The sequence below is a fragment of the Ciconia boyciana genome, chromosome 1, assembly GCF_034638445.1.
Source record: "Ciconia boyciana chromosome 1, ASM3463844v1, whole genome shotgun sequence".
Classification (NCBI taxonomy): domain Eukaryota; kingdom Metazoa; phylum Chordata; class Aves; order Ciconiiformes; family Ciconiidae; genus Ciconia; species Ciconia boyciana.
In genome coordinates, this window is record NC_132934.1 from 28,265,104 (window position 1) to 28,291,225 (window position 26,122).

Consider the following 26,122-nt stretch of genomic DNA (forward strand, 5'->3'; position numbering starts at 1 on the left):
TGGTAAATGCGCACGTTCTGTGAGTTTGGAAGAGTGGCTTTTGAATGTAAGTGTTGAGGCTTGTTCATCAGATCTTTTGGTGGGGGAAGGAGTCTAGACACTGAAATAGATGATTGTACTTTTCCCAGCTAGTATTGGCTGTATGGTGGTATCAACAGGCTTACAACTGTTGATCACAGCTTCTGGGCAGAGGTATAAAATGCTCGGGGACGTTAGCAACATTAGATGCTATTTTTAACAGAGGTATTCTGATAATGTACAGTGTCTTGGAATGTCACCTGAGCAGCCTTTGTGTAAAACAGAAACACAACCTGCACTGAAATCCGTTAGCATTATATCAGCAATATTCTATCACAAGTATATTAAACTTCCTATCATTGCCACTAGCTTACCCTGATCATGGGTTATTTGCATAGAATTGGTTTGGGTTTTTTATGTGACAGAGAATTGCCCATTCATTAGAAAGGTGGAGTAGATTTCACATGTATGTACTGAATTTCTTGACTGGAGACTTTACCCCCGCTTTGAAAGTAAAGTTGAAAATGGTCTGAGAAGTTTCTGGTTGTGTGGTTAACTCATTTGTTTTTCTACTTTATGTCAAAGTGTGCATGTCTTCAGCTAAACCAGCTTGCTTGTAAAAATGTGATGGAGTGAGGATGAAGGAGTACAGGGCAGGATAATTGGGAATGTGATAGCATAGAGTTCTGGCATCCCCATTGTTAATTTTTATGCTAATCTCTTTTATAATCACATCCTTTGTATTTTTCTAGTTATATGAAGATAACTTTGTAGCGGTCTACCTTTCCACCTCTGTGTGCTGTAGAACTTACACAGATGCCTTTTTGAATTTTAAAACAATCATGCAAACAGAGTTCAGAAGCAGAAAGGAACAAGAACTGGCAATCTGAAATGAAGCCTAAAACTAGGGAACCTGAAACTAAGCTGTCACCTTTTCCTTTCCTTTCCCAACCTTCTTACCAGAGTTGTGTGTTCCATTCTCCTAATGAGTTCTGCTTCAGGAAGGTGGGGGACTCTCCTACATTGCTCCAGCAGAAGGTGCCTGGAAAATGTATCTTGCAGCTCACAGTACACTAAAGTATGTTCTTCCAATACTACTTGTTGTATAGGGTTTCCCACCTCATTGCTTAAAACCCCAGTAAGCCAGAAAATGGGCAAATAGCTTTCCTTCTGTCGCTGTGGACACACTGTTACTGCTTCATTTCTCAGTTCCATGCTTAATGTACAGCACTGGGGTGGTGCAACTGGCTCCAAAAGCTTCTGAAGATGCTTCCTGTTTATCTGAAGCAATGCTCAGTTTGCAGATCAAGAGACTAAAATACTAGTGTCTTGTAGCATCATTTCCTTGCTTTGGGATCTCAATAAGAAAAGATTGAGACTAAACTCGTAAGGTTAAATCATTTTCTACCTGCTGTATTCTTTCTAATGTTAGTGATACACTAGTCTAGTTAATAAACATATATCCAGTTATGAGACTTTACATACAGCTTATACTTCTCAAGATCACCAACCTGAAATACTGAATTTTCTATAGATATGTCCCCAATGGAAGGAAACTTGTGTCTAGATGGAAGACATCTTTTCTTTCTCTCCTCCCTCTTCTGAAATTTTCTGGGAAGATGAACTTTGTCTTGCTTGAGAGTGTGATTCCCAAACATAAGGATGTGTGTTTGTCAAGTGTGGTGAATTCTGCACCACAGATTGAGCTTAATGGTAACAGACAGGTACCCAGGACATTTTTCAGTGAGGTATCTAGCTATCACTGTATCACCTCGTTTTATCGTGACATGTGGTTATCCAGGGTAGGAGGCTCCAAGTGGTAGCTTTTAGGGCTGTTCCACTCAGCTTGCTCTCTTGTGATTATGTTTTGCCCCATTTTTTTTGACAGGATGAAGATGAAGTGAGCCTATAAGAACCTCTTGTTCTATCTTTGTGTAGATGTCACATAGAAAATTTTGGATGGCCCTGAAAACTGAAAAACCTATGCTTTGTATGTACATTTTTAGATTGCAGTAAGATGTACCAATACATTTAATTTTTCTTCAACTTTAGCAAGAAACAGTGGATTTGGCATCTTAAAGCTTGCTGTTGTATTTGCAGGCGTTCTTTGCAGGATTAGGAAGACAAGATTTGTTTTCCCTAACGCTCTAGTCTCCCTCTTGTGGACGTATATGTAAATGGACCTTGCTTTCTGAGGTGGTGCCTGTGCAGCATGTGTCCGAGACATTAAACGGTACCCCCTCATATATAGCGGTGCATAAATGCAATTGCAAATCTATGCAGCGCTATGTATGTTTCTACCCTGAAACAACTTGTAGTCTTTGAAATTAAAACTCAAGACATTAAAATGGAATGTTTGAAGTACTAATTGCGTATTCATATTGGTGGACCTTTTAAATGTCATGTTTATTGGGTTTTACTTAAAAATGGAGAAACTTTTTCAGTTGCTTTAATGTTATTGAGTTGTTGCCTTGAGTTCAGATACCATGTCTGCAGTACTGTGCAGCTATAACCACTACATTATGTTCTTTGGAGAAAAGACTGTTCTGTAGCCTGTGGACTTTTGTTCAGTATTTTTCCTTTGAAAAAGCAGAAGGTAATTGTGAGGTAGTAGCAGTGTGCAAGTTCCAAAAAAAAAAGGGGGGGGGGAAGGTTGAGAGCAGAAGAAATGAAAACAGGCATGAATGGACTGTTTTTGCAGTCAGATGTCAATACTTCAAAGGTGATAGCATGGAAAGTCTGTCAAAGGCTACCTGCCACTGAATAGAAATAAGTGTGGGAGTAAGTGTCCGCATTGGGCAAGCAAGTTTGATTTCTGGTGCTACAGATTATTAGGTTGTAATCAACTTCTGTTCGTTCTTTAAAATATAGATATCTGTCTATGTCTGTATATAGATATCTGTATCTCACTATCTCATAAGTTAGTTGTTAAGTTACAGGGGCAGATTTGAGAGACTTTTTCTCTATTTTTATAGTAATCTTCATAGGATCACAGAGTAATCCAGGTCAGAAGGGACCTCAGGAGGTCTCTAGTCCATCTTCTTCCTTAAAGCCACCTCCGCTATGACATTGGGCTAGGTTGCCATCTGGTCTTGAAACCCACCAAAGATGGAGACTACAAAACTTCTCCGAGCAACCAGTTCCACTGATTGACTGTGCCCCATGGTAAAAATGTCTCCTTATTATTCAGTCAGAACTTCTGCTTTTGCAGTGTTGATGGACTAAATCGAGTTAGTTATAGACTGATGCAAGTCTTTTCATTTAATTGCCAAGTTCTTTTCTCTTATTGACTGTATGTCTTGAAGGCCCGGTTACCTTTCACTTTGCTTATCTCCAAGTAATTGACTTTTTTCCGCCTATCATAAGGCTCTTTCAAATGTGTAATATGACTGGATTTTTTTCAGTGTACCTTTAACTGTGTTTGCATAAGACAAAATATTATCCTTTTGTGAATGAACAATAGCAAGGAAAGATGAGCAAAGCCTTAGTTCTAGCAGTACTCTGGAAGGAGGCAGGAAGTCTGTATTTTAAGACAGCTGCTTTGGTTTACATATGCTTTTCGGGGTCCCTCTAGTGGTCGGTACTGAAATTATTATTAAGAAACACAATATTGGAAAGAGCAATCCTCCCCTCAAGTATATGCTAACAAGATAGAATAATCTTTTGACAGCAGATTTTTGACACAGAGCTGTACATTAAAACCAATACATGATAGTTTTTCAGGAAAAAAATTGCATTTTAAGATACAATACATTTTAATTGAACATCACTAGTAAAATATTTCAGCTTAAATCTGATTACTTCGTAGCAACCAGAAACTCCATGTCTTTGTCCTCCAATACTGCATTTTTTTTAATTCTGCTATCTTATTCCTCTAAAGAATAAGTGTCAGGCATCTGGAAAGATACTTTCTTCATCTTATAAGCATCTCAATAGAAGCGTAAGATTGGTAGACTTATCATCATGGTTTTGGGATATAAACAAAAGAAACAGAATAATGGGAAAGGTACTCACTTCTTCAATAATTGTAAGAAATAGTAATATATATAGGAGAGAAAGCATCAACGCATACACTTCTGGGAACAGAAAACAAAAATAGGATAAAGGACAGAAATATTTTGATGTGCATTGAGTTTTAGTACTTGAAAAGTTAAGATTTTCAGTATGGTATTTGTGTGTAATTCTCTGAAGACTCCTCTCAGGCATACTTGAGAGGGGTCTGAGCGTTGATAATACGTGTGCACCCTGCGCTATTGCACTGCACCTGTGCACGCTGGCAAGAGTTGTGTGACCTGTGATTCTGTTGCTTACATTGTTTTTACCAGAGAGGTTTTTGCAAGTATGTACATAGTTGTTGTTCTTAATATTCTTCCTCTTAAATACTCAGTTGTGATTTACAACTTGCCCTCCACAAAATTGCGTATTTCTTTTCAGAACTTTGGATTTAAATTAAAACTGTATGTAGAATTTGTCACTTAAGCTGTCTTTTAAAAAACTTTTTGAAGTAAAAAAATGAAAGTCTCTGACACTTTTTTTTTTTAACTGAGGGGAAAAAAATGGGTGATTTGCTGATATTCTGTGCTTTTAGTAGGGTGAAAACTGTGATCTGCAGTTATGCCCATTCCCTTCTCATTAAGCTGGTCCATGTGCTAAATGAGAGGCCTGCCACTGGGTCTGTGGTAGCAGCAGGAGGGATGGTCTTTAAAAACTGGTTTTGTGTAGTTCAGAACCAAAACAGAAATGGTTTCCTCACCAAGCTACTGTGTTTCATAGCTGGGATATGTTAAGGTTGTTTGTGTTTTAATGCGCTACTTGTATTTGGAGGTGGCAAAAGATTGATACATTTTTTTTAACTTTTTCTCCCAGAAGTATTATAAGTCTATATTCTAAACTCCTGGAAGAGGCTTGTTTAGTTTCTTCTAAGTTTCCTTCTTGTGAAGGACAACAATTGACTACTTGACTTCATTTCAATCAGGAAATAAATGCCAACTCTTAAAATATTTAAAAATTGCTAACTGGACATAAATGAGTTGCTGAATCTGTACATTCTGTTAAGTTGACCGTTGTGCTGAAGCATGAATGTGGTGTCTTGGGCTTTCTTCCTCTGCTTAGTTCTATAGAACAGAGAATCTTTACAGAATTGAAGTGCACTACTTGATAATGCAGATGGATTTTGATATCTTGAAATAATTTTTTTCACCCATCCCCTTTTCTTTCAGGAGACAAATGACTCCACTGATGTATGCAGCTAGAAAAGGCTATCCTCAGGTTGTTGCTCTTCTTGTCGCTCATGGATCACATATAGATGCCCAAGATGAAAATGGATATTCAGTAAGTGATTTACTTCTGTGTGTTGTAATTAATGATAAAAATTTTTAAAAGCAAGAATCCACCAACTTGTTTCTAAGTACAACTTCCTCAGAAATACTCATTGGTATATTCTGCTTTAACACCATTTTGAGATTGTTTTGCATTGCTTGTCTTTGTCTCCAGATTCTGCCATGTAAGAACTTGTGAAGACTGCATTATTGATTGAACCTCTTTTCTTTTTTGCTCCATATGTACACTTGGTAAAATGAAGTTGTACTTTGCAGGCATTAATATGGGCAGCACAGCATGGACATAAAAGTGTAATTTTTAAGTTGCTTGAGCTGGGAGCTGACAAAAATCTACAGACTAAGGATGAGAAAACAGCAGCAGAGCTAGCAAAAATCAATAAACATTCAGAGGTATTTAACTTCATTTCTCTTTGAAATGCAAATTCTGTGTTTTACCTCAAAAATGTGTTCATTAATTGTATAATTTTCTGTAGAAGTGTTACTTTAATAACTAAATTATAGCAGCTAGTTGAATACTTGTGCTATTACATCTATATAGACTATTTTCTGTTACATCCCAACTTTTCACAGGGCTTTAAATACTGTAATGTTTTGGGAACTTTTTGTTTTTCCAGAATCCTTGACTTCAGATTTAGAATACAGAACAAGGGATTATTCATGTTAGTAATGTTGATATGAGAAGTAGAAAAATAACGTGTTGTTTTTTTCCTGTCTGCCAAAGTGTGTGAGAGAATGCAGATATCAAACTAATTTGCAGTGTATAGTTTCTGATTGAATTTGGAATTGAAAAGGCTAAAGCTAAAAAGGGGAGGGAGCTGGTACTGGCCATCTTCAGAATCCATTCTTGGGATGGGAGAAGGTGTAAAATAATGTAAATTGGTCATCAGACTATTGGAAGAGCAGCCACTAATTATCAATGTAAAGAGAGAGCTGCTGAAGTCAACATATATTCTCCTAAAATAAATCTGTTTACTGCTGTTACCAAATGATGGATGGTGGATCAGTCAGACCAGATTTCTGTGTATTTTGCTTTGAGTTGCTCTTACCAGTGATGCGGCTTTTTGCAGTGGCTCTTCAAAAATGTATGTGAATTGTAATTCACTTCAGAGCTTTTCTCTCTGTCTTTCTTTCTCTCTGTCTTTCTTTCTCTCTGTCTTTCTTTCTCTCTGTCTTTCTTTCTCTCTGTCTTTCTTTCTCTCTGTCTTTCTTTCTCTCTGTCTTTCTTTCTCTCTGTCTGGTTTTTTTTTTTTTCCCCTGCCAGACTCCAGGGCTAGGCAGGAGCAAAAATGATAACTATGCACAAAGCTGTCAGTGTAGGCTAGCAAGATCAGTGTCTGAGGCTCAGTGATCTGTTAGCTCAGGTTACTGAAAGGATCTACAAATGCTTTCTGCCTTTGATAAATGACATGTTCAGCAGGCTATGGCCATATAATCTTATAACACGACTTTGTCTGACGTGGAGGGAATACAGGCTCCTCACACTTGAGAGGTGAGTCTTGCCTCTTGACCTGTGAAGCGCTAACTTTCACACAGTTACTGCAAAGTCTTGCAGATGGTATTGAGATATTTAATGGTCATGAGCTTCTTGCAGCTTGGGGGTCTGCTCTTCAGGCTGTTGACAGCCCCTTGGGTTGTCATGTAGACTATGTCTGCAGAAACTATATCTGTGAGGGGAGATATTTTTCTTATGTATTGTACTGGGCTTGGCTGGGATGGAGTTATTTTTCTTCCTAACAGCCTGTATGGAGCTGTGTTTTAGGTTTGTGACCAAAACAGTGTTAATAACACACCAGTATTTTAGCTATTGCTGAGCAGTGCTTGTGCAACATCAAGGCCTTCTCTGTTTCTCACTCTGCCCCCCACTCCCAGCAAGTAGGCTGGGGGTGAGCAAGAGGTTGGGAGGGGGCACAACCAGGACAGCTGACCCCAACTGACCCAAGGGATACTTCATACCATATGACATCATGCTCAGCAATAAAATTGTCGGGGGAGTTTTTCCGAAGTAGCCATTGCTTGGAGACTGGCTGGGCATTGGACTGGGTGGGAGGTGGTGAGTGATTTCCTTTGCATCACTTAGGGTTTTGGGGTTTTTTTCCCTTTGTTTATTGAACTCTATGTATCTCAACCCATGGATTTTTTCTCAGTTTTACCCTTCTGATTCTCCCCCATCCTGCTGGGAGAGAGTGAGCGAGCCACTGGGTAGGAGCTTATTTGCCAGCCAAGATCAACCCACCACACCTACGTATATGTGTATGTGTATACATATGTAAAACTAGCTAGTCACCTGAATTTCAGGAAAGTGGTTTCACCATTCCTTTAGGTTTATTGAGGTTCTACTTGTTTTTCTGGATTTTCTAGTAACTGTCTCAAAATTCACACAAGGGCAATTCAGTTTCTGGAATCCATCACTGATGCATAGTGATGTCTGGCAGAAGGCTTGCTTCTTTAGTCAGTTGAAAGAATCCCTGTCTGTCAGATATAGTTAACTTAAATTGTCAGTTGTAAATTGCTAAATGTCGGGTCCACATATGCACTGGAAATGGAGACATTAAAATAGTTATAAGCCTCGTGCTCTTTAGACAACTTATTCCCTTGAGTATGTAGAACTCTTGTCTACAAACCACAGAAATGAGTATGTTGGTGTATTGCTGCTTCTGTAGTGACAGATGCTAACTTTTTTAGACTACATTGTATATACTGTTTTGCTCTGTGTCAATTCATCGTTGTGCTGGAATTTGGTTAATTCAGAAATGCTCTTGATAAACTCTGTGGGCTTAGTCTTAACTCCTCATTGTAGTTGTATGCTTTAGAGAAGAAGTGGCAGACGTTTCATGTTTCCTGTAAGTAGTAAGTTATGATAGAACTCTTTGTAGTCTTACTCCTTTGTATTTCTTTATGCATTTTGAGTTTGAATAATAATTAATTCATTTTGGCTCTTCCAGATTTATAGTTTACTCTCTTTGGCCGCAAATCACTTGCAAGGGAGATACCATGAAACGCTTAAGCAAGAGGCTATCTACAAATTTCTGACAGCTGTCCCTAACCACAGAGTTGGGTAAATACAGTCATAGTGTAATTTTAGCTTATAAACATTCCTAAGAGATTGTATTTGTTCATATCAATGATTAAGTTGTACTGATGTATGTTATGTGTTGTTTGGAGCGCTACCAAGAGTCCACAGTAGGTATATTAATGTACTGTTAATTTTTCAAGATTGCAAAGTTCCTTTGCATTATAAACAAAGAGCATGCTCTAGATCTTTCCTTCCTCTCACTTGGTGTAAAGTATAGTAGAGCCAGGGTCCCATGTCACTTCATTTCAGCTCTGTTCAATTTGTATGCTTTCCTATTGGATACTCCTTGTTGTGCGGTTATCTTCATTTGATGTTAAATTTTTGATGCTTTCAATGAATGCTTGTTTTCAGCTTCATGCCACCAGGAAGAGCTATGCCCTTTTCTTTTTTTCTGCATGTATGAGAGTCAAAATTAAGTATGAACACCAGTTAAGCTCTAGAACTTTTTGCATAGCATGCCCCTGACCCTGAAGCTTGCAGGTGTCCTATGACTGAAATCAGCCCCTGCCTCAGCAACTTCAAAGATCTGATATGGTTTGGTCCCAGAACATGTTGGCTAAGAAGTCCTCAACAAACCCTCCACTCGCCTCTTTGAGCTGCATGGTCTTGAGAAAACAACTTCCAGTGCCCATAGTCTGTTCTAGTTCGTCAGATTGATTCTCTGTGTTCCTGTTCAGCCAGGTCATGCTGAATTTGAAATGACATAGTTTTGCCATTAGGCTGATGGCAGTTCACTAGGCAGCAGTTCACATTGAAGTAGTCTCAGTCTCAGACAGAGTACCTCAGTTTGGACAAAGCCTCACCAGATTCTGTTGCTAGGTGAATGTACGTGTCAATCAGATTTGTATTCTCTGGTGCTTCAGCCACAGTCATCTCAGAGGTACTTGTTGGAGCAGAGGGGAGCAGATTTTTGCATGGTAAAATCAACTGTCTATGCTGTCCTCTCTGTTCTTGCATCTTACTACACATAGATTCCTGATGGCATTGTTCTGGGCATATCTCCTTGTCTATGAACCAGGTCTCCCATGGGATCTCTCTTCTCCTTGGGGATCATCTTTTGAGTCCCTGTACACTTGCCATGAAGGTGACATTCTTTTAAATAGATTGGTCTTCTAGTACTCTTCACAAAGATTCATACTTCTAGATAGAGTCTGTACTTAATGACCTCAGTGTTAGAACAGATGTCTCTCTTTTTTTTTTTTAATAGGTTTAGGTTATTTAGGAAGTTTCCCAGGCTTTTTCTGGTATAAGGTAATAAAGTAACACTATGCAGCAGTTATCCAAATGGATTTAGTGCTATTGAAGCCTGACGGTGGCTAGAAGACATTCTACCAGTGTCTGAGTAATCTTGACAAGCTTTTAAAATAAGACACTGAAATCCTGAAGCCCACTTAAAATACTTTGTGGCAGCCAGATGTCTAGCTATGCAAATGTAATTCTGTATTAGGTAATTCTTGGGGTTCTTGGATTTCCCAATGTTTCAGTGTTCTTTTTCTAACCTCTAGTGGTTTTCTCTGCATCAGATGAGCAACTGATTTGTTTGTATGAGCAGGCATTTCTGTCAAGCTCAAGGATTTTTATATTAACAATAGCTAGTTCTCGTGTTTCATAACTTTGAGCATTTCTGGTAATTAGTGGAACTCTTGGTTTCAGGAAACAGTCCCCTGGAGTATACCAGATGTCTGGCTGTTAAACGTCTATTCTTACAACTATAGCTTATCCATTTCCACAAACACACATACCCACCCCCTAATGAGTTGTTTTTTTTCATCTAGTGATAGCCAAGAGGTACACTGATACCTGTGTTTACTCCATCATAGTTCCTTGAGCTGGATGGCTCCTTCCTGCCATTTGCCTGCATAATTTTCATCACAGGCGTTGCCAATTGCCTTCTCAAGTCCCTGTTCTCTCAGTTGCTCCTAAGGCATCACCTGGGTATCAATTGTGCCCCACCGTGCAGGGTCAGTGAGTATAACTTGTCGTTCTTGCTGTTGCCATTCTATTGTCATCCTTAGGTAGTGAGTGTAGCTTCAGTTGTTGCTGTCTGCCATCCTAATTAGACAATTGTCCTGGCTCCAGAGCCCTGGACTATACAAGGAAATGCACATACCTGTCAGGAATTTGCTTTCTTCAGCTCCTGGATTAGGTCCTTTTCTGGTTCAAGGGCTTTCAAGTCATTGTCTGGATGCTGAATAGCCCTTTCTTTGATCCTGGGAAGAAATGTCCTTTCCTTGCACCTTTAGCAGAACCAAAAGTCTTGAGTTACCCAAGGACTCCCAAAACCTTTGCAGATTGGGCACTTTGAATGCCTAAGAAGAAGATTTCATCACCGGAGGTCATTCACACACTGTCTCTTCTTGCCAGTTGAGGGGCATTTCCTGTACATAAAATGTTTGGATGTATATGTGAATTGCTTACTTCAAAGACTGGTTGTTGCTGTCTGTGTGTTGAGCGGGAAGGAATCAGGCAGAGGATAACACAATTCTACACAACTTCATGGTAAGGATGGTGGCTTTAAACTCTATTAAAATAATTTTAAACTATTTTTATATTTTGCTTGCTGGTAGAAGGCATGATCATGGAATTATTGACTTGTTACAGTGTGGAAGTTGCATAGACTCCTTCATATGTGATTTAAGGTGTCCATCATCATAAACGGATAAGTATACTTAAATACCAGAAATCCCGGAATGCAAGATTCTCAATGTGCAAACCTGAAATATTTTCTTATGTATTCAGAACAATTTTCAGAGAGGTTTGTTTTGGGTTTGGAGGAGGGGCAGTTTGCCTTTTTTTTTTTTTTAACAAATTTTAATATGAGCTCTTTAAGTCTTTGATGTGAAAAGGGGGCAAACTTTCATTTTGGGGCCTACAATAAGACGGAGCAAACTATGTCTTAACTCGGGGTTTTGGCAAAGGATTTGCTGTAGCAATTGCAGTAATCCTTTCTGCATTTTGTACAATTTGCTTTTTGGTTTAGTTCTGTTCATTACAGTAGTTCATCTGATTGTTGAAAGCTGTTTAGATATTTTTCCCCTTATATTTTTATATCTTTTGGTAGGGTGGGGAATCAAAATTGATATTTTACCTTTGTTTATAAATGTTAAACTCTGAACCTGCAGTGGGTTATACTGCTTCCTCAGTCTACCTTCTGAACAGTAGTGCTCTGACAACAAATTTCTTCCCAGACTGATTTCCACTATCTTTAATTATGGCCATTCCTGTTTTCTTGATAACCTTTTTTGGTTTAAATGGAACTGGAAGGGTAACAGTTGTGGGCTGAATCCAATTTATATGACTCTTATCTGATAAGAATACACAGTTATCTTCCTTAACCCCACTTCCAAATTTTTCAGGCTTTTGCAGCCCAACTTTAAGGTTCAGTTGGAACATTTTGCTACTTAAAATGACATTTATTTATGAGATATCATTCCCTTTAGGCTCAGTTCAACTCATTAGACAGAAAAGCCATTTATAAAATTTTGATAGATTAAATTGTATCCCATGATGCTTATGAGATACTACTTCATCAGTAGGTGTGTACAACTTTAGGTTGCTCCCCAGTGCTTTGTCTGGGGAGCTTTTCTATAGTATTTTGTTCTGGATGTCTTTTTTTTTTTAATTTCCACTATTTTAATCTCAAATTTCATTAATTACATTTACAGTTCATATTCAACTTTTGATGACATGGAAGTGTTTTTACATGGTCTTGGTCTAGAACACATAATAGGATTATTGAAGGTAAGTTTGTGGTGTATCTGCTATCTGTAAAGTAATCCATGAAAACAAAATGCACCTACAGCATCAAAAAAAGTTCTATCACTATTAGTATATTAATTCAAATAAATTTATCAAATTAATTCAAATAAATGTATTAAACAGAAGTTTATATATATAGTGTTAGGTTAAACTCCAATGGACTGGATTGGATTGCTTAATTTTGATTATGTGCATTAGTCACAATGTTGTGTTTCTAAACTAGAGAACTCTTTCATTGCGTAGCTGTTTTTGTTTCTGAGAACTGAAGTAAAACATAAGTGAAAAAAATTAAGTGAAAACTGTTTTCTTCTGAAATTCTTTTTGATGGTAGAAAACCTTTTGTTTTATACAGGAAAGAGATATAGCTTTAAGACAACTTCTGATTATGCAAAAGGATGAGTTAATACAGGTTAGTTTACTGCTTTAGAACTTAACTTAGTTCTCTCCTCATTCTTAAATGTTTTTAATCTCTTCTCTTTATAAATGTCTAGCCTTGTAAGACTTTTGTTTTTTAAGATCTGTTTTCAGAATCTTCTGCAACTTCTTTAATTTTTAATGTGAATATAGACAGACCTTTTCTAAAGTATTGTAATCCCACAGATCAGCCTTGAATTCTGTGAGTTGAATTCTTTCATCTTCTCTGCCTAGAACTGACTATGAAGTGGAAGTCTCCAGTATTTCTTTGCTGCAATGATGTGGGAGTTGGGATGAGCAGGAAATAATTCCATTTTAAATTTAAGTTGTTACCATTTTTAGTATTTAAGTATGTTTTCCCTGAAAGGAAATCGGTGCTAGGATTAGCAGTAGATAATCCTAAACAACTACTTTAAATGTGGTCTTCCTTTGTCAGGTGGTAATTTCTGTTGGAAAAATGAGAGCTCTCTTACATTGTGGAATCCCATATCCCACACAAACCTGTGTGGGATATGAGGGAAAAAAAAAAGAGAAGGAGGGAAGATTTGGTTTCTTACAGTTTACTGCAGCTAGGAAGGTTGGTATTTCGCTGTTATCCAGGAGTAAATGATGCGTTATTACAAGGTTTCAGTTTCCAGTTGAGATAAGGTGGTTGCTTTTCCTTAGTCTTCACTGAAATTATTCCTGTGGGAAATGAAAGACTTCCTGTGCTTACAGGAGGATGCCATAATAAAATCCAATTATAGGAGTCTCCTTGGAACAATGTAAGTACTTCAGGCTGCAGGATTCTTCTGAACAGTCTGTACCTGGTCTGTAGCTGCTTCAGTCCTGCTCCCTGCTACTGATGCTAGCCATGTCCTCAGTGTCAGCTTTTTTCCCTCTATTCTGGTACCAAGGAGGCATGTGTTCTAGCAACTGGAACCAACGTTTGCATAGATGTTAATATTCCCTCAGAGTCGGTGTCACAAGGATGTTTTGCTTGAAGTTTTGTCTTGTAACTGAGTAGAGTTTCCATGTTTTGGCAGAGCTCAGAAGTAATTCCGTATTCTCAGAGGGTGCACATATAGGGAGCTTTGGCGATGAAGAGATTTTTAAGAATTCACTTAGACCTAAATATTATAAGGCATGTCAGCGTGTTCTGACGTTACTGCTTTTCTGAAGCCTCAGGATCATGCCCTTTGGACAGCTTCCTGGTGTGGGCATTATATGAATCCTAAAGCCCCGTTGACAGGAATTTTGCTCTTAAAGGAGTTTTTTTGTGGCTTTCTTCTCATCACTGTGTGAGCTGCTGTCTTGATTGTGATTGCATTAAACTGCAAATCTGACTGAGTGTATGTTCATGTTGATCACCTGTTTTGATGTTGTCATCATTACTTGGTTTTGTCCAGGGGACATTGGGGGAAGGGGAGAGAATTGTGGACTTCAGTGAATTAAGCCTTATGGTTCCTTCACTGAAGAGGTATGATTTCACACAAACTGATAACTTCTGTTTCAGTGTTCTAACATATTTGGGGCTCCCTGTTATGAAGAGGGCTTTTCTGGACAAACCAAAATAAATACATGGATCAGCTGCTCTTGCACAGGAAGATATTATCTATAGGAACAGAATTGTTTTGCCTCTTAGCTCTACAACAGCAGGAAACAGTTCCTGGAAAATAAGTCATGTTTTGTACATGGACATAAATTAATTAGTGAGTCTTCAGTTGAGAATTTAAAATATGATACAACGCTCCTGGCTTATTAGCACTTCATAAGTTATCCTAAATTCTTGATGCAGTCTAGTTTTAGAGCTCTACTAACAGTTTCTCCCCACACTCCTGATAGAACAGATCTAATCTGTTCCCTCGTAACTCCAGAGTTGAAAGTTTTTAGTGTGATGGCAGATCTTCAACTAACAGCCAGCTCTTTTAAAGAGCCTGGATCTTATTACTACCAAGATTAATGATGACCTCTGATGGATGCCTCTGAACGAAGCTGCTTTGTATCCAGAGAACTGGGGAGAAATCCTGTCACTAACATGATACACTTTCCTCCATCAAACAATATCAGAAAGATATTTTCTCTGTAAATATCTTTATCTGTATTCTACAACAGAGCCTAAACAATGACTCTTTCAAGCTGAAATCCTTGCATTCCTTAAGCTTATAAACTGTTTCGTACTGAGACAAGTCTGTTCAATATACTGGAACATGTCTGTTCAACATTTGGAGGTTTTTGTCTGATTCTGTGCTACTCGTAACACTCAGATCTTTTTTATCTGGTTATTTTGAGCGTTTGTCTCACAAGATAGCAACAGAAGTCATTTTACTTCTTGATGCATTTAGGACTAAGATGTTTTCTTTCTCACATGTTTATTAGTTTAGAATAAGAGAAATCGGTATCCTGATCTGGATTTGAGAATGCATCATGAAAATTTGACACATCAAAATTAAAAATATAACCCAGGAGTTTAACTTCATCATTAGAGAATTATCTGGTCTGTGTGCTTCCATATCACAGTTCCAGGACTCTCCTTGCTCTGCCACCCCTCCCTGCAAAAAGGCATTTAATATTTGGCAGAAAATTGTCGAGTTATTAAAAATAGTGGCCACTTTGGCAAGATAGCAAGGATGTAAGTGTTCATGCATAACCTCACTGGTTTTATCTGAGAAGTATGTCATCTTCCACGTGTCGAGGCAATCCGTTATTCACCTCTTCTTTTCTTTCCATCTAAAGGATGACAAAAAAGTCATGTTGATGCTAGAGCATGAGTTTGGGGCATGGATTTTCAGGGGTTGGTGGGTTTTTATTTATTTATTTATTTAAGTAAAGAATAAAACAGATGTTGTTAGAGTTGATGTGCCTAAAATAAAAAACTAGACTGCACACTGTCTGGTTTACAGATATAAGCAAATTCTTGTATAACACTTGTGCATTCTTAAACATATGGCCACTTCACAATAATATTTGCATTATTTAGACTGCAGAGTGTAATTGAACCAACAACAGCTTAAAAGCTTGCTTATCCATAAGGAAGAAAGTCTTCTTGCACTGTGCTTGTTCCCTGCATTCATCGTTGCATGAATAGTCAGGTTCTGAGTAACCCTCACATTCAGCAGAGATGGTCTAGAAAGGGAAAATATGTCTGCTTTGGGAAATAGTTTGGACTGGTCTATCTGCTTTCTAAGTTCTGCACCTAGCACTTCTGAATTCAGACTTACTGTGGTGGTGGAAGGCTTTATCTATGATGACTTTATCACATTCCTTACTTCCTAAACCATATCTTCAAGATGTGTTGGTGCTCAGTCACTGATCCATTTGCAGAAGGATGAAATTATGTTTTATTTATAAGGAAACAAAGTACAACTTCTTCCTCCTATGCTGGTCAGAAAGTTGTATCCTGACTTGCTTGTTCCAGGAATGAGAATATGGAGTCAAAAGCAATCCCAGTCTTCACAATAGTTCCTGCTTTAAGCAAGATAGTTTTAATATTCAAAAATAACTGCCATTCTGTCCTTGGAAGAGCTCATTTCATTTGTTAATTATAATTAAAAATAAACTTGCTGCTCTTGTATAAATCACCTTGCTTCTGCGTCATGAAATGACTGCTGTAATGCTTTGTAAGCATTAAGAAAACATTAGTTCATACCAGATAGGACTGCACAAGGCAAACCTGGGAACTAATAAATAGAGCAAACTTATAGCTCGACATAAGTAAAGCAAATTATTTCTAGGAAACCCAGATCTTTCTCTCTTAAGGCTGCTAGTGATGTTTACCGAAGAGACTTTAGTACAATTTGTTCAGGTACCCATGGCAATGTATTGGAAACTCAAAAGTTCTTAACACCTGTAGTTAAACTCCCAATTAATCTTGTTGGGATTTTACATTACTGAAGAACTTACTTGTCTGTAGACTTATAATGTGGTTTTGAAATGTTTAAAGACACACTTGTGAGCCCATAGTTACAGTTACCTGTGATTTCTGAACATCTGGTGGACAACGTGGAGGACTTTTATGGAGCCATGATGAACGCTGGGAGTCAGAACAAGCATTTCTTTAGGCACCTTCTCTTCCTTAGAATTTCTGCTCGGCACCATCCGAGGAAGAGAGACTGCCTGGCATTTTGATCTGATATGTATTGTCAGCTGTTCATTCAAAATTCTTTCTGCAATAATTACAGAAAGCTGGGAGACTAGAAACACTAACATCTTACAGATTTCTGAGGCTGCAACAGGGAACTTCAGGTCCTCAGAACATCAGTGAGAGCCCCATATGTTCTAGCTTTGGAGACTGTGGGATCCTGGTGGTCTCAAATTCCAGAGTGGTCCACTCCTGCTGAGTCCAGGTACTCAGCTAGAGAGTTAGGAACAAAGTCATACTTGGAGCTGGCATTATGAGGTTTTTTCCACTTGTGTGGAGAAGCATCCTTAGGGGTGCGAACATCAGAAGTCCTGTGTTGCACAGCAGCCTGTTAGATGAGCAAGGAAAAGTATTGAATGTGCCACAGAAGCACTTCCCTTTTAAAAAATGGACTTTTTTTTTTCTTTGTTTAAGTGTTCTGCAAGAAAACTTTCACCCTAGGATTTAAATATGAGTTAAATTTTAATCTGAGATAGCTGATGGATAACACAGCTGACAATGTTTTCTGTCCCAGGCATCACTTGGAGAACATCAGTTACATAGTGTATATCTTCTGAAGAAACTTGTGCTTTTCTTCAGCTAAAAAAGACAAAAAGCCGTGAACACTTCAGAACTTTTCTGTTGTTGTTTGCAGCATTAGCCAAGAGTATAGAAGATGAACTGATTTGAGCTTAGGGACTGTATAAGCTGATGTCGCGTAGTATTTAGGCTTGGTCTTAATTTGAGGCAAGAAATCTATTCTGAGTTTAAGTATGCTGTCCTTCGGATATATAAAAAGGCTGCTTTTACAGGCTCTTCCATGGTAGAAACATCCAGCTGAATGTCTTTTTAACAGATCATATTCTCTCTCTCTCTACTAGTTTCTGATCATTTATGGGTTTTTGGAGGTAGTATGAATCAACTAGATTTCTTTGTAGAAGTAACTTATTTTTTACATGAGATTCTATAAGAAAATAAGGTTTTAGAAAGAGGTACCATATCTTATGAGACCAGTTTCTCTAACTGGAAAAAAATACACACCCAAAAGCTTGTAAAAGCCCTTCTTAAAATCAGGCCTCTTTTTGTAAAATTCTCCATTTGATGCTGATTTGATAGTTTCTGCTCTTTCTTTCTGAGTTAATGCTGTATCACCAGCATTGCTATGAGAGATGACTGAGATGATTCTGAAATAGGTGAGCATAACATCCTGACAACACAGGGGTACTTATAAAAACTGCTACTAATTTTTCAAGAAACCTTAAATGGCTTCTCTGAGTATCCTGTGCAATTTCAGTTTGGCTTTTCCTCAGCTCTTGTAATTTTGTTTTGCGTCATTGAATAATTTCTGTGGTTTCATTTTTTCCTTTGGCACTTACAGACATGGTAGTTGGTTGCAATAACTTAAAAGCAACTTCTTTTGACTCTTAATAATTAGAAACTCGCACAATAAATGGTACTATACTGTTATGTCTAATAAGTATTAAAAGTAAATTGTATTTGGAATTACTCTTTAAATTTAGATTGGCATTACAAATCCTGGAGATCAACAGAAACTCCTAGATGCTGTTAATGAGCTACAAGTAGAAGAAATAAGAATTGGAGACCTCCCTGAAGTGATGAAGCTGGAATTGAGGTATTAACTGTACATCTAAGGAAATAGAAGTGAAATATGAACTATTTAAGGTGACTGCATTGTTTTCTGTAGCTCAAAGGTAAAATTCTCTCACACCTTATCCTATGCATAGCATTCATGAGAGTACGCCAGTTAGTGGATTGTGAGGGCTGGTGGTAGGTGTGTTTTGTACAGGAAGTTGGAAGCATAGATTCCTGTTGTAGGAATCTGTTTATGGGTTATATTGCCATGATATGCCATTACTTTGGCTAGCTTTTTGAGTGATGAGTTCTTTTCTTTGTACCTCAGACAGGGTTTCATGGCCTTGCTGTGCAGGGTTTTCACTACCTTGTGTTCATATCATAAACTCTGAAACTGGCTTCTTGGGCTCCAGTATTAACTCCTTCTTTAATTTCTCTGATAGGCTTCAGTGAGCAGATTTTTTCATTTCTCCATGGAAATGGGGTCTTGCCCTCCTTGCTTCCCCATGCTTCAAGAGCGTCATGGACCCTTACAAACCCCACATGATGTGGTCTCTGTAATTCCCCGTTGTGTCTGTAGACAAGGCAGGCTCTGTTAGTCTTGCAATCAAATTTGTCTGATTGTAAGATGCAATAAAAAGATGTGTGGAAGGGAGAGATGCATATAATTTCTGCATAGGGCTTTAATTTTCAACTGATAAATTAATTACTTGTACATGTCTATCTTAAATCATAAATGTGACTTCTGTATAGATTCAGGATTTTTTTCTTGTTTTTCTCTTCCACTGGAAGAAGTTTTAACTGGCTTCTAAAAGACCTGATTTTTTGTATTACAAATGAAGAACTTCATAAGATATTTTCCTTATCATAGATTATATGTATCAGTAGAAATAGGTTTATAAGGAAACTGTTTTTAAGAAAGTGTTACTCCTTCAAACTTCCATTCCAACTTGATATTTTTCCCATTATAGGTTCTTTCTTACAGCCTTAAGCATCAGCTGTGCAATACCTCTCATACTTCTAGTGTAGTCTTGTGCAGTCCCATGAAAGCCAGGCCTGAGCTGAGAGGAACATCCCTCAGCAACCTTATTAAACTTCATCAGTCCCCTAAGCATTGGTAGAGGACTCTCCACATCCAGCACAAAAAGAAGAATGAAAGCTATAGTAAGTGCAAAGGTGTCTTAAGATTTCTTAAACCTCTTAGCCTCTATTTTGTTGTATAAATTCAGTTTTTTCCAGAAGAGAGATCTAGACTTGAATTTAGATTCTGTGCTCATATCTCTCCTCTTTTTACTTCCCAGAACTATAGAAGAATTGCTGCTGAAAATAGGATTAGTTTGATATTTTAATTTGCAAATGTTTTAGAAATGGACTTGGACAGAAAACTCGCTTGCTTTTCAGAGGCTTTAGTCAGGTGAACTGTGTTTGTTTAACTTAGAGAAGACGTGTTTGGAGATACTGCTCTTTCCTCATGCTGTAGCTGCATCACTAGTAAGTTAGCTTCTCTGTGCTTGTTTCTTTCTTTCCAGTCCCACCACCACCATTTGCATAGTATTGTGTTGCCTTGTTTGCAGTGGCCTGGCTAGAGTAGTACTGGGGAAAAAACTCCTCCTTGCATCCAGTCTACTCATTAAATAACTTTCTACTGTCCAGAAAAGTAAGGATTTAGTTCCTCTTTAAAGTGTGTGTATCTCCCTCTTGACTAGTGACCTGACAGCTGTGCTGCTACTCTGTTAGGTATCTCTTCCCTCTCCAAAATACTGGGGAGGGCTGTCTGCATTATTTGGGTACCATAAGGCTAGGCTCTTCGTTAGTTGTGTTGTTCATTGGACTGAAGAATGTGCTTGGGTTCAAGTTCATTCTGTACATGTCACCATCCTTTGGAGGCAGCTGAATTGCACTGATACTGTGTATTGGCAGTCATGTCATGATGTGGTCCTGCCTTATCGTTGTCTTTTGTGCCTTGGTTACGTGAGTCTGTCTAGTATGTACTCTGCTCCCGTCTAGTCATTCTTGCATATACTGATTGCTCCTGATGCTGGCGCTGTGCTTCTATCTGTTTCCATTACTGTGTTTATACTAAAGAGGCTTTGCAGCCTGCTTGAGGTACATTTTTTTGCAGCATGATGCCAAGTTTGAGCTGTGGGATGTGGGAGGATGTGCAAGGCATTTGGGTAGCCTCTTGAAAGACTGACGTGGGCTGGGAGAGCAGAGTGTTCATGTCCTAATAGAGGACCTTGATGCTGCTTCTAGTCTGTGAGGATATTTCTCCATCAAAACAAGTACTTGTGCACTTCCAGAAGAGAATCCAGGTGCAAACCTGTACATGTGCTGTAAGACTGAAAAACTAAGTTCCAGCACGCAAGAGAGTACAAACCAGTATGATATGTATACACCATAAATACTCCAACAGCACCTGAGCTGTTTCTATTAAAGTAGAGGCTTTGCTGCTGAGCTGAGGTATTAGGCCAGGCATCTGGGTGTCTAGCTGTCCAAGTTGGGCACCTTTAAAAAGGATGTTGACTCTTCAGCAAAGGATAATTAGCTGCAGTTTAAGAGAACTTTGCCTAGTTTAAGCTTCATGCATTTTTGTACTAGAAACGTATGCTTTTTTCAGATTGGTCCGTAGTGGTGTTTGGTATATACATTCAAGCATAACAGCTTAAAAATTTGAACAGAGGGAATAAGTGGAGAAACACGAAAAGTTAACAGTTCACACTGCATGTGTGGCCAAATATAATAAAAAACCCCATGATGTCCAGTACAGTCTCACACACCAGTGACATACGAAATTCCTAATACAGTTTGGGTTTAGATCATATATAGTTCTCAAAATCAGATAATAATTGATTGATTAAAGATTGAAGTACACAAAATATGACAGCATTTCAGTTATGGCAATCACTGCATCATTTTCTAGAAAATGGCTTGACATGTATTCTAGGAATCTGACCTGGAGACTTAAAATCATAGGCTATGTTTACATGCTATTATATCAAGATTTTACTTCCCACTTGTTCAAAGTCATTCTGTGAGAAGGAAAATCAGTCATTAAGTCATAGAAAAACTAACATAGTAGAAAATGTTGAACTGATTGATTATAAACTCACAGAGTGTCTAGCACTGTTTAGCCACTGATGTTTTGACAGGCATTAATTCTTTTAAAAAGTGATTATTTTTTGAAAACGTTATTCCATTTACAAATATAAGAACATGTCACTGCAACAGATACAAAATTATATGAAAATGTTTTTTAAGAACTATTATTGGTATAACACAGAAGTATGAGAAGTATAAATGTTTTTCTTTTCCTTTTTTTTCCTCCCCATTTCATGCCCATGACATACTTTATTTTTGCTGAGAATCCTTCCAGAATTCCTAAAAATAATTTCCTTTGTGACAAAACACAGAAGGTGCCATAACTGATCCTAGCCAGCTAAAAAGTTCTCTTTGTAAGTAGAAGGAAATTTTCATGAGCATGGCTTGACTGTAGTAACGTGGGAGAAACTTTCAGACTATCTCCAGATGTGATTATTTTGTTTAGTGTTTGTTTTTTTACTCTAAATATTCAGTTCAGTTATATTGTTCTGAAATAAATAATTTATTTTATAAAAACAACCTAATAGGCTTTCGTACTTCCCCATCTTCATAAAAACCATGAACAGTCTTGGTTTTTAACCTCCAGCATCACTACTGATGCTTCTATAGATTTCTGTTTTAAGTGTTAAAGTCTTAACAGCTCAGCAGTGTTGCAAATCACAGATGTCCTGAGCAGTGGTGGAAACTTTGCTCACTAATGATCTTGTGCCAAAGTTGAAGGAAAACACTCTATGGGCTAAATTCAGTCTCTGTTTAGATACTTGCACCACACTGGCATGTAGCTTAGTTTAGCTGTTTGGCAAATTTCATGTATACCTTTTTGCCATCAGAAGCAGCAGGAAGTAAGGTGGCATGAGAACGTTGCATTTAGGTTTAGTAGCAGATTGCCCTATCCCTAGGGAAAAGAGGAATGTTGGGGTCTGAATTAATTTATTCATATCCTCCCATAAATATAACAGGAAGTCCTGCAGTAGGAACTTAAAATTGTCTCTTGTTTTGGCCCTGCTTGTTATTCACCTGAATGGCTTATAGCTAGTGGAAACTTTCCTACTGGAAATACAGGCACTTCTCAGGAGTTTCAGGGTTTGAGAGCTCACTCTGTAAAAACAAATGATCTTCTTCCTTGCCCGCCTTCTCCTCTGCCTGGTCAATGGCAACAACTTTCTGGCCAGCACCATGACTTACAACTAACACTCTCTGAGGCTTACGGTAAAATAAATTCACTGAGTGTCACATGGAAGCTCTAGAAACTTAGCATTGAAATTAGTCTGTTAAATTTTTCTGTCCTTTTCTCCACTCTTTGGCAATACTGATCAAACTAATTTTCAGAGTTATCTTCCTGCTTGTATTTGACCACTAAGTATAAATTTTCTTCAAAGTAGATAACATCAGATATTTTAGGCTTTGAGGAATGTATTTCCAGATCCAGGGGCCAAGTCAGTATTATTGGATTCTTCTTTCTTCCACTATGCTGGAGACTAAATGACTCTAACCTAGTCATTTCAGTCCTAGCCAGATTTTTTTTTTCCCCACATCTTCCTCAAAAATGTAAGCTGCAGGTCAGGAATATTGATATGTCAGCATAAAATTGATTATAAATTCTCTGCTTATGGTGTTGCAAGATTGTGGTCTGTACAGCATGCACAGGAAAATAGTGTTGCAGTTATGCATAGTGTGTTACAAAATTACTCATGCAGCAGGTAATGAAATGTTTTCATTGATAATACAGGATTGATGAGAGTTAGAAACGAAAGTGGAGGTTAATAGAATGTTTCCGAAAAGCTTTTGGGTGACACTTTTTCAGCTTTCAGTGCGTCTTACTAGATGAATATTCCAGATAACTTAATGATTTGCTGTCCTTCCAAAAGGAAGGGGGGGAACCTGGCTAAGGTGTTAAATGTAGTGTTTAACTACCCTGTGTTAAAATGACAGTGGATTTTTTTTTTTTAATGCAATGAAACTGCATGTCTGATTCACTCACTAACCAATGTTGAAAATGCATAGATAATACTTAGCTTGCAAAAAGTTACAGCCATTAACAAATAACAGAATATTACTTTATTTTTGTAGTGGAGATGAATTCCTCAAGTTTCTTCAGAAGTTGAATAAAGAGTGCAGTAAGCTGACTGTTCCTGTGCAGACAGTGAATAAGCATTTCCTCAAAAATTCTCACAAGGTATTCAACCAAAGAAAGAAAGATTGATTTAGAATATATTATTCTATTCTAGAATATTATTCTATCTTGTAAAATGAAAAATATGAATACTCATCAACCATCTTGATTATTGTGTAGTTATATAGAGCTATCTAATGTTCTTTCTCTAAAGGACACTTTTTTTTTTAGTAATTTATTTCAAAAAGTTAAGCCACCCAATTAAAGGAGATAGATCTGTTTCTTTGTGTTTCTGCTGATAGGGAAGTTAAGATGACAGAAGGTTCTCACAAAGGCTGATAAAGAGTAGTAGATCATGTTGTGCATAAATTGAACAATGAAAACCCAGCATAAATGCAGTTACAAACTTTTTCTGACACTGTCTTTTATGATACATTAACTAAAGAATATTAAATTATAATCTACAGTGATTCTGGCAAATAACTGTCACTTTTAACAGATAGTGCTGCAATGGGCACCGACTGAAAGTTTTATTGAAGTCTGCAAAGACTTGATTTGCAGTGTTGAAAAGCTGGGAGAAGAAGTTACCAAACTGAAGGACCTGGTGGAGAAGGTATGTGCGAATGAGGCTATTAAATACTGTGTACACGTTTCTGCGTGCAACCTCAAATGTGACATCCGTCAGTGAAATGTTTCGTACCTTGGTATGGCACAGGCTCTTTAGCTGTAGCTTGGACATTGCATCTACCTCTCCCCTTCCACCATTCCATGGACAGAATGAGAAATAATCTAGAATATTCCACAGCAGCATGAGCAGTCTCCAAAGGAAGGCACAGTCAATCTTTCTCTTTCTGACACAGGAAAGAATTAAGTGGAATGTATCCCCGTGCTCTTGGACAACCACTGCGGCGTAAATGCCACTCTGAATACTTACACTCTTACTTCTTAATTAAGGAATCTTTTGTTTGGAATTATTGACTCACAAGGAAGATACTAAAGTTTTATGGATTGAATGGGAGGCATCCCAGATAACTCTGCAGAGTGACAAAAGAAGAGGGTGGGAGAGGTCAAGGCTAGATGTTAGCACCACATCAGTCATTCTCAAACCAACACAATGACACGCTCTTGTCAGATGGGGTCATTTTAAGTAATAGGCTAGTAAAAGGAATGGCCTCTGGGATAGAGTAAATGGAGCATCAGTGTCAGAAAGGAATCTGTTGCTGAACGAAGCCATGTGGAACTCAGACCTTGAGTATAATGCTACTAATGCAATTTCCTGTAGTTTAAGTAAATTTAATGTAATATAACAGCCTTCTCCCAATAAATCACTTAACACCAAATATATTTAAGAGATAGATTGAGGTTGTGGCAAAGAACTTTTTATCTATTTGTGTTAACTTTTTTTGCATATGCAGAAATCAGTTGTATGTATATATGTGCCTCCTATATGTGCAGGCCAGTTATAAGGGCTGGGGGGGATCTGAGTTAGGTGCCACTTGACTTTGCTCTCATCTGTACTTAAGGTTTTATAGCTGTCAAGATGAAGCACAGTGGCTCTGTACCCAGTGTTAAACAGAGATGTTAAACATTAGCCTTCTAATTACTTCAAAAAATGTAATTCCTGTTCTATTAAATACTGTAGTGTTTTATGAATTTACCTGATGAAGACTTTAATACAAAACATTTTTGTGCTACTTAATTTATGGTGGGGCACTCTTGAATGAATAGAGCACTGAAACATTTATTATGAAAGGTGCCAATTTAAGTGAAACAGTTAAACCTCTTAGATAATAAGTTTGTATAAATTCCCTTAAAATCTTCAGTACTGTTTGCTAAGCTTAGTCATTACAAGACTTTGCCAGCAGTACATGTTATGTCTGTAGCATATAATTTTTGAAAGCATGGTAAATGAGATGAGCTTCTGAGCGTTATAAACTAAGTAGGGAGTTGGGACCTAACCCTGCTGCACTTCATGACAAGGCTCCACTCAGCTTCAACATGTATTTGAGCAGGCACTTGTAAGGTACTTTCCACTCTCCCTTTAATTTCAAGAAAGTCTAATCTGTTACATATTTAACTTGCTGTTTGAATAAACAGTTGTTTTGGTAATTAAATGGCAAAAGTTCTGGTTAAAATATTTGACCATTGGAGTTTAAACGTTTTGTTACTAGGTTTTTGTAGCATCTATTAGCAGCGTGTTTTACTCCTGAGGAATTAAGTTTGTTTACAAACAGTTTGTTTTTCTAATACATACTACAGAATGATTGAGCATCAGATAAAATAAAGGTTTGCACACAGCTATTTCAATTGAAGTAGGACAGAGACAGACAGTGAGAAAGAAATAATATCAGTCCTAGATGCATGCAGATTCTTTGGTCTGGGTACTTTATCACATACTTAAGAAGCTTTCACACTAACTTTTTTTTTTCTTTGTTGCACTTTTTACATGAACTTAACATCTGCCTCAGCATGAACAGAAGAATGACCCCAGCCGAGTGAAACTTCCAGAAAAAGCACTCACCTTGGAAAAAAGATTAGTAAAAATGGGAGTGGTAACATTGCTTGGATTTGGTTTTTTCTTCTTTATAGCTAAGTTAGTGGTAAAGAAAACCTGA

The 26,122-nt window shown here is 37.7% G+C and overlaps 1 protein-coding gene across 1 annotated transcript in view; it reads left to right on the forward strand.

The window, feature by feature from the left end:
• ASZ1 (ankyrin repeat, SAM and basic leucine zipper domain containing 1) overlaps positions 1 to 26,122 on the forward strand; it is a 40,570-nt gene extending 14,448 nt beyond the window's left edge. The window contains exons 5-13 of the mRNA XM_072871722.1: positions 5,238 to 5,349; positions 5,613 to 5,747; positions 8,300 to 8,412; positions 12,096 to 12,171; positions 12,542 to 12,598; positions 18,223 to 18,335; positions 23,465 to 23,570; positions 24,007 to 24,120; positions 25,976 to 26,122. Coding sequence (XP_072727823.1) covers positions 5,238 to 5,349; positions 5,613 to 5,747; positions 8,300 to 8,412; positions 12,096 to 12,171; positions 12,542 to 12,598; positions 18,223 to 18,335; positions 23,465 to 23,570; positions 24,007 to 24,120; positions 25,976 to 26,122 — 973 coding nt within the window. The remainder of the gene's footprint in view (positions 1 to 5,237; positions 5,350 to 5,612; positions 5,748 to 8,299; positions 8,413 to 12,095; positions 12,172 to 12,541; positions 12,599 to 18,222; positions 18,336 to 23,464; positions 23,571 to 24,006; positions 24,121 to 25,975) is intronic.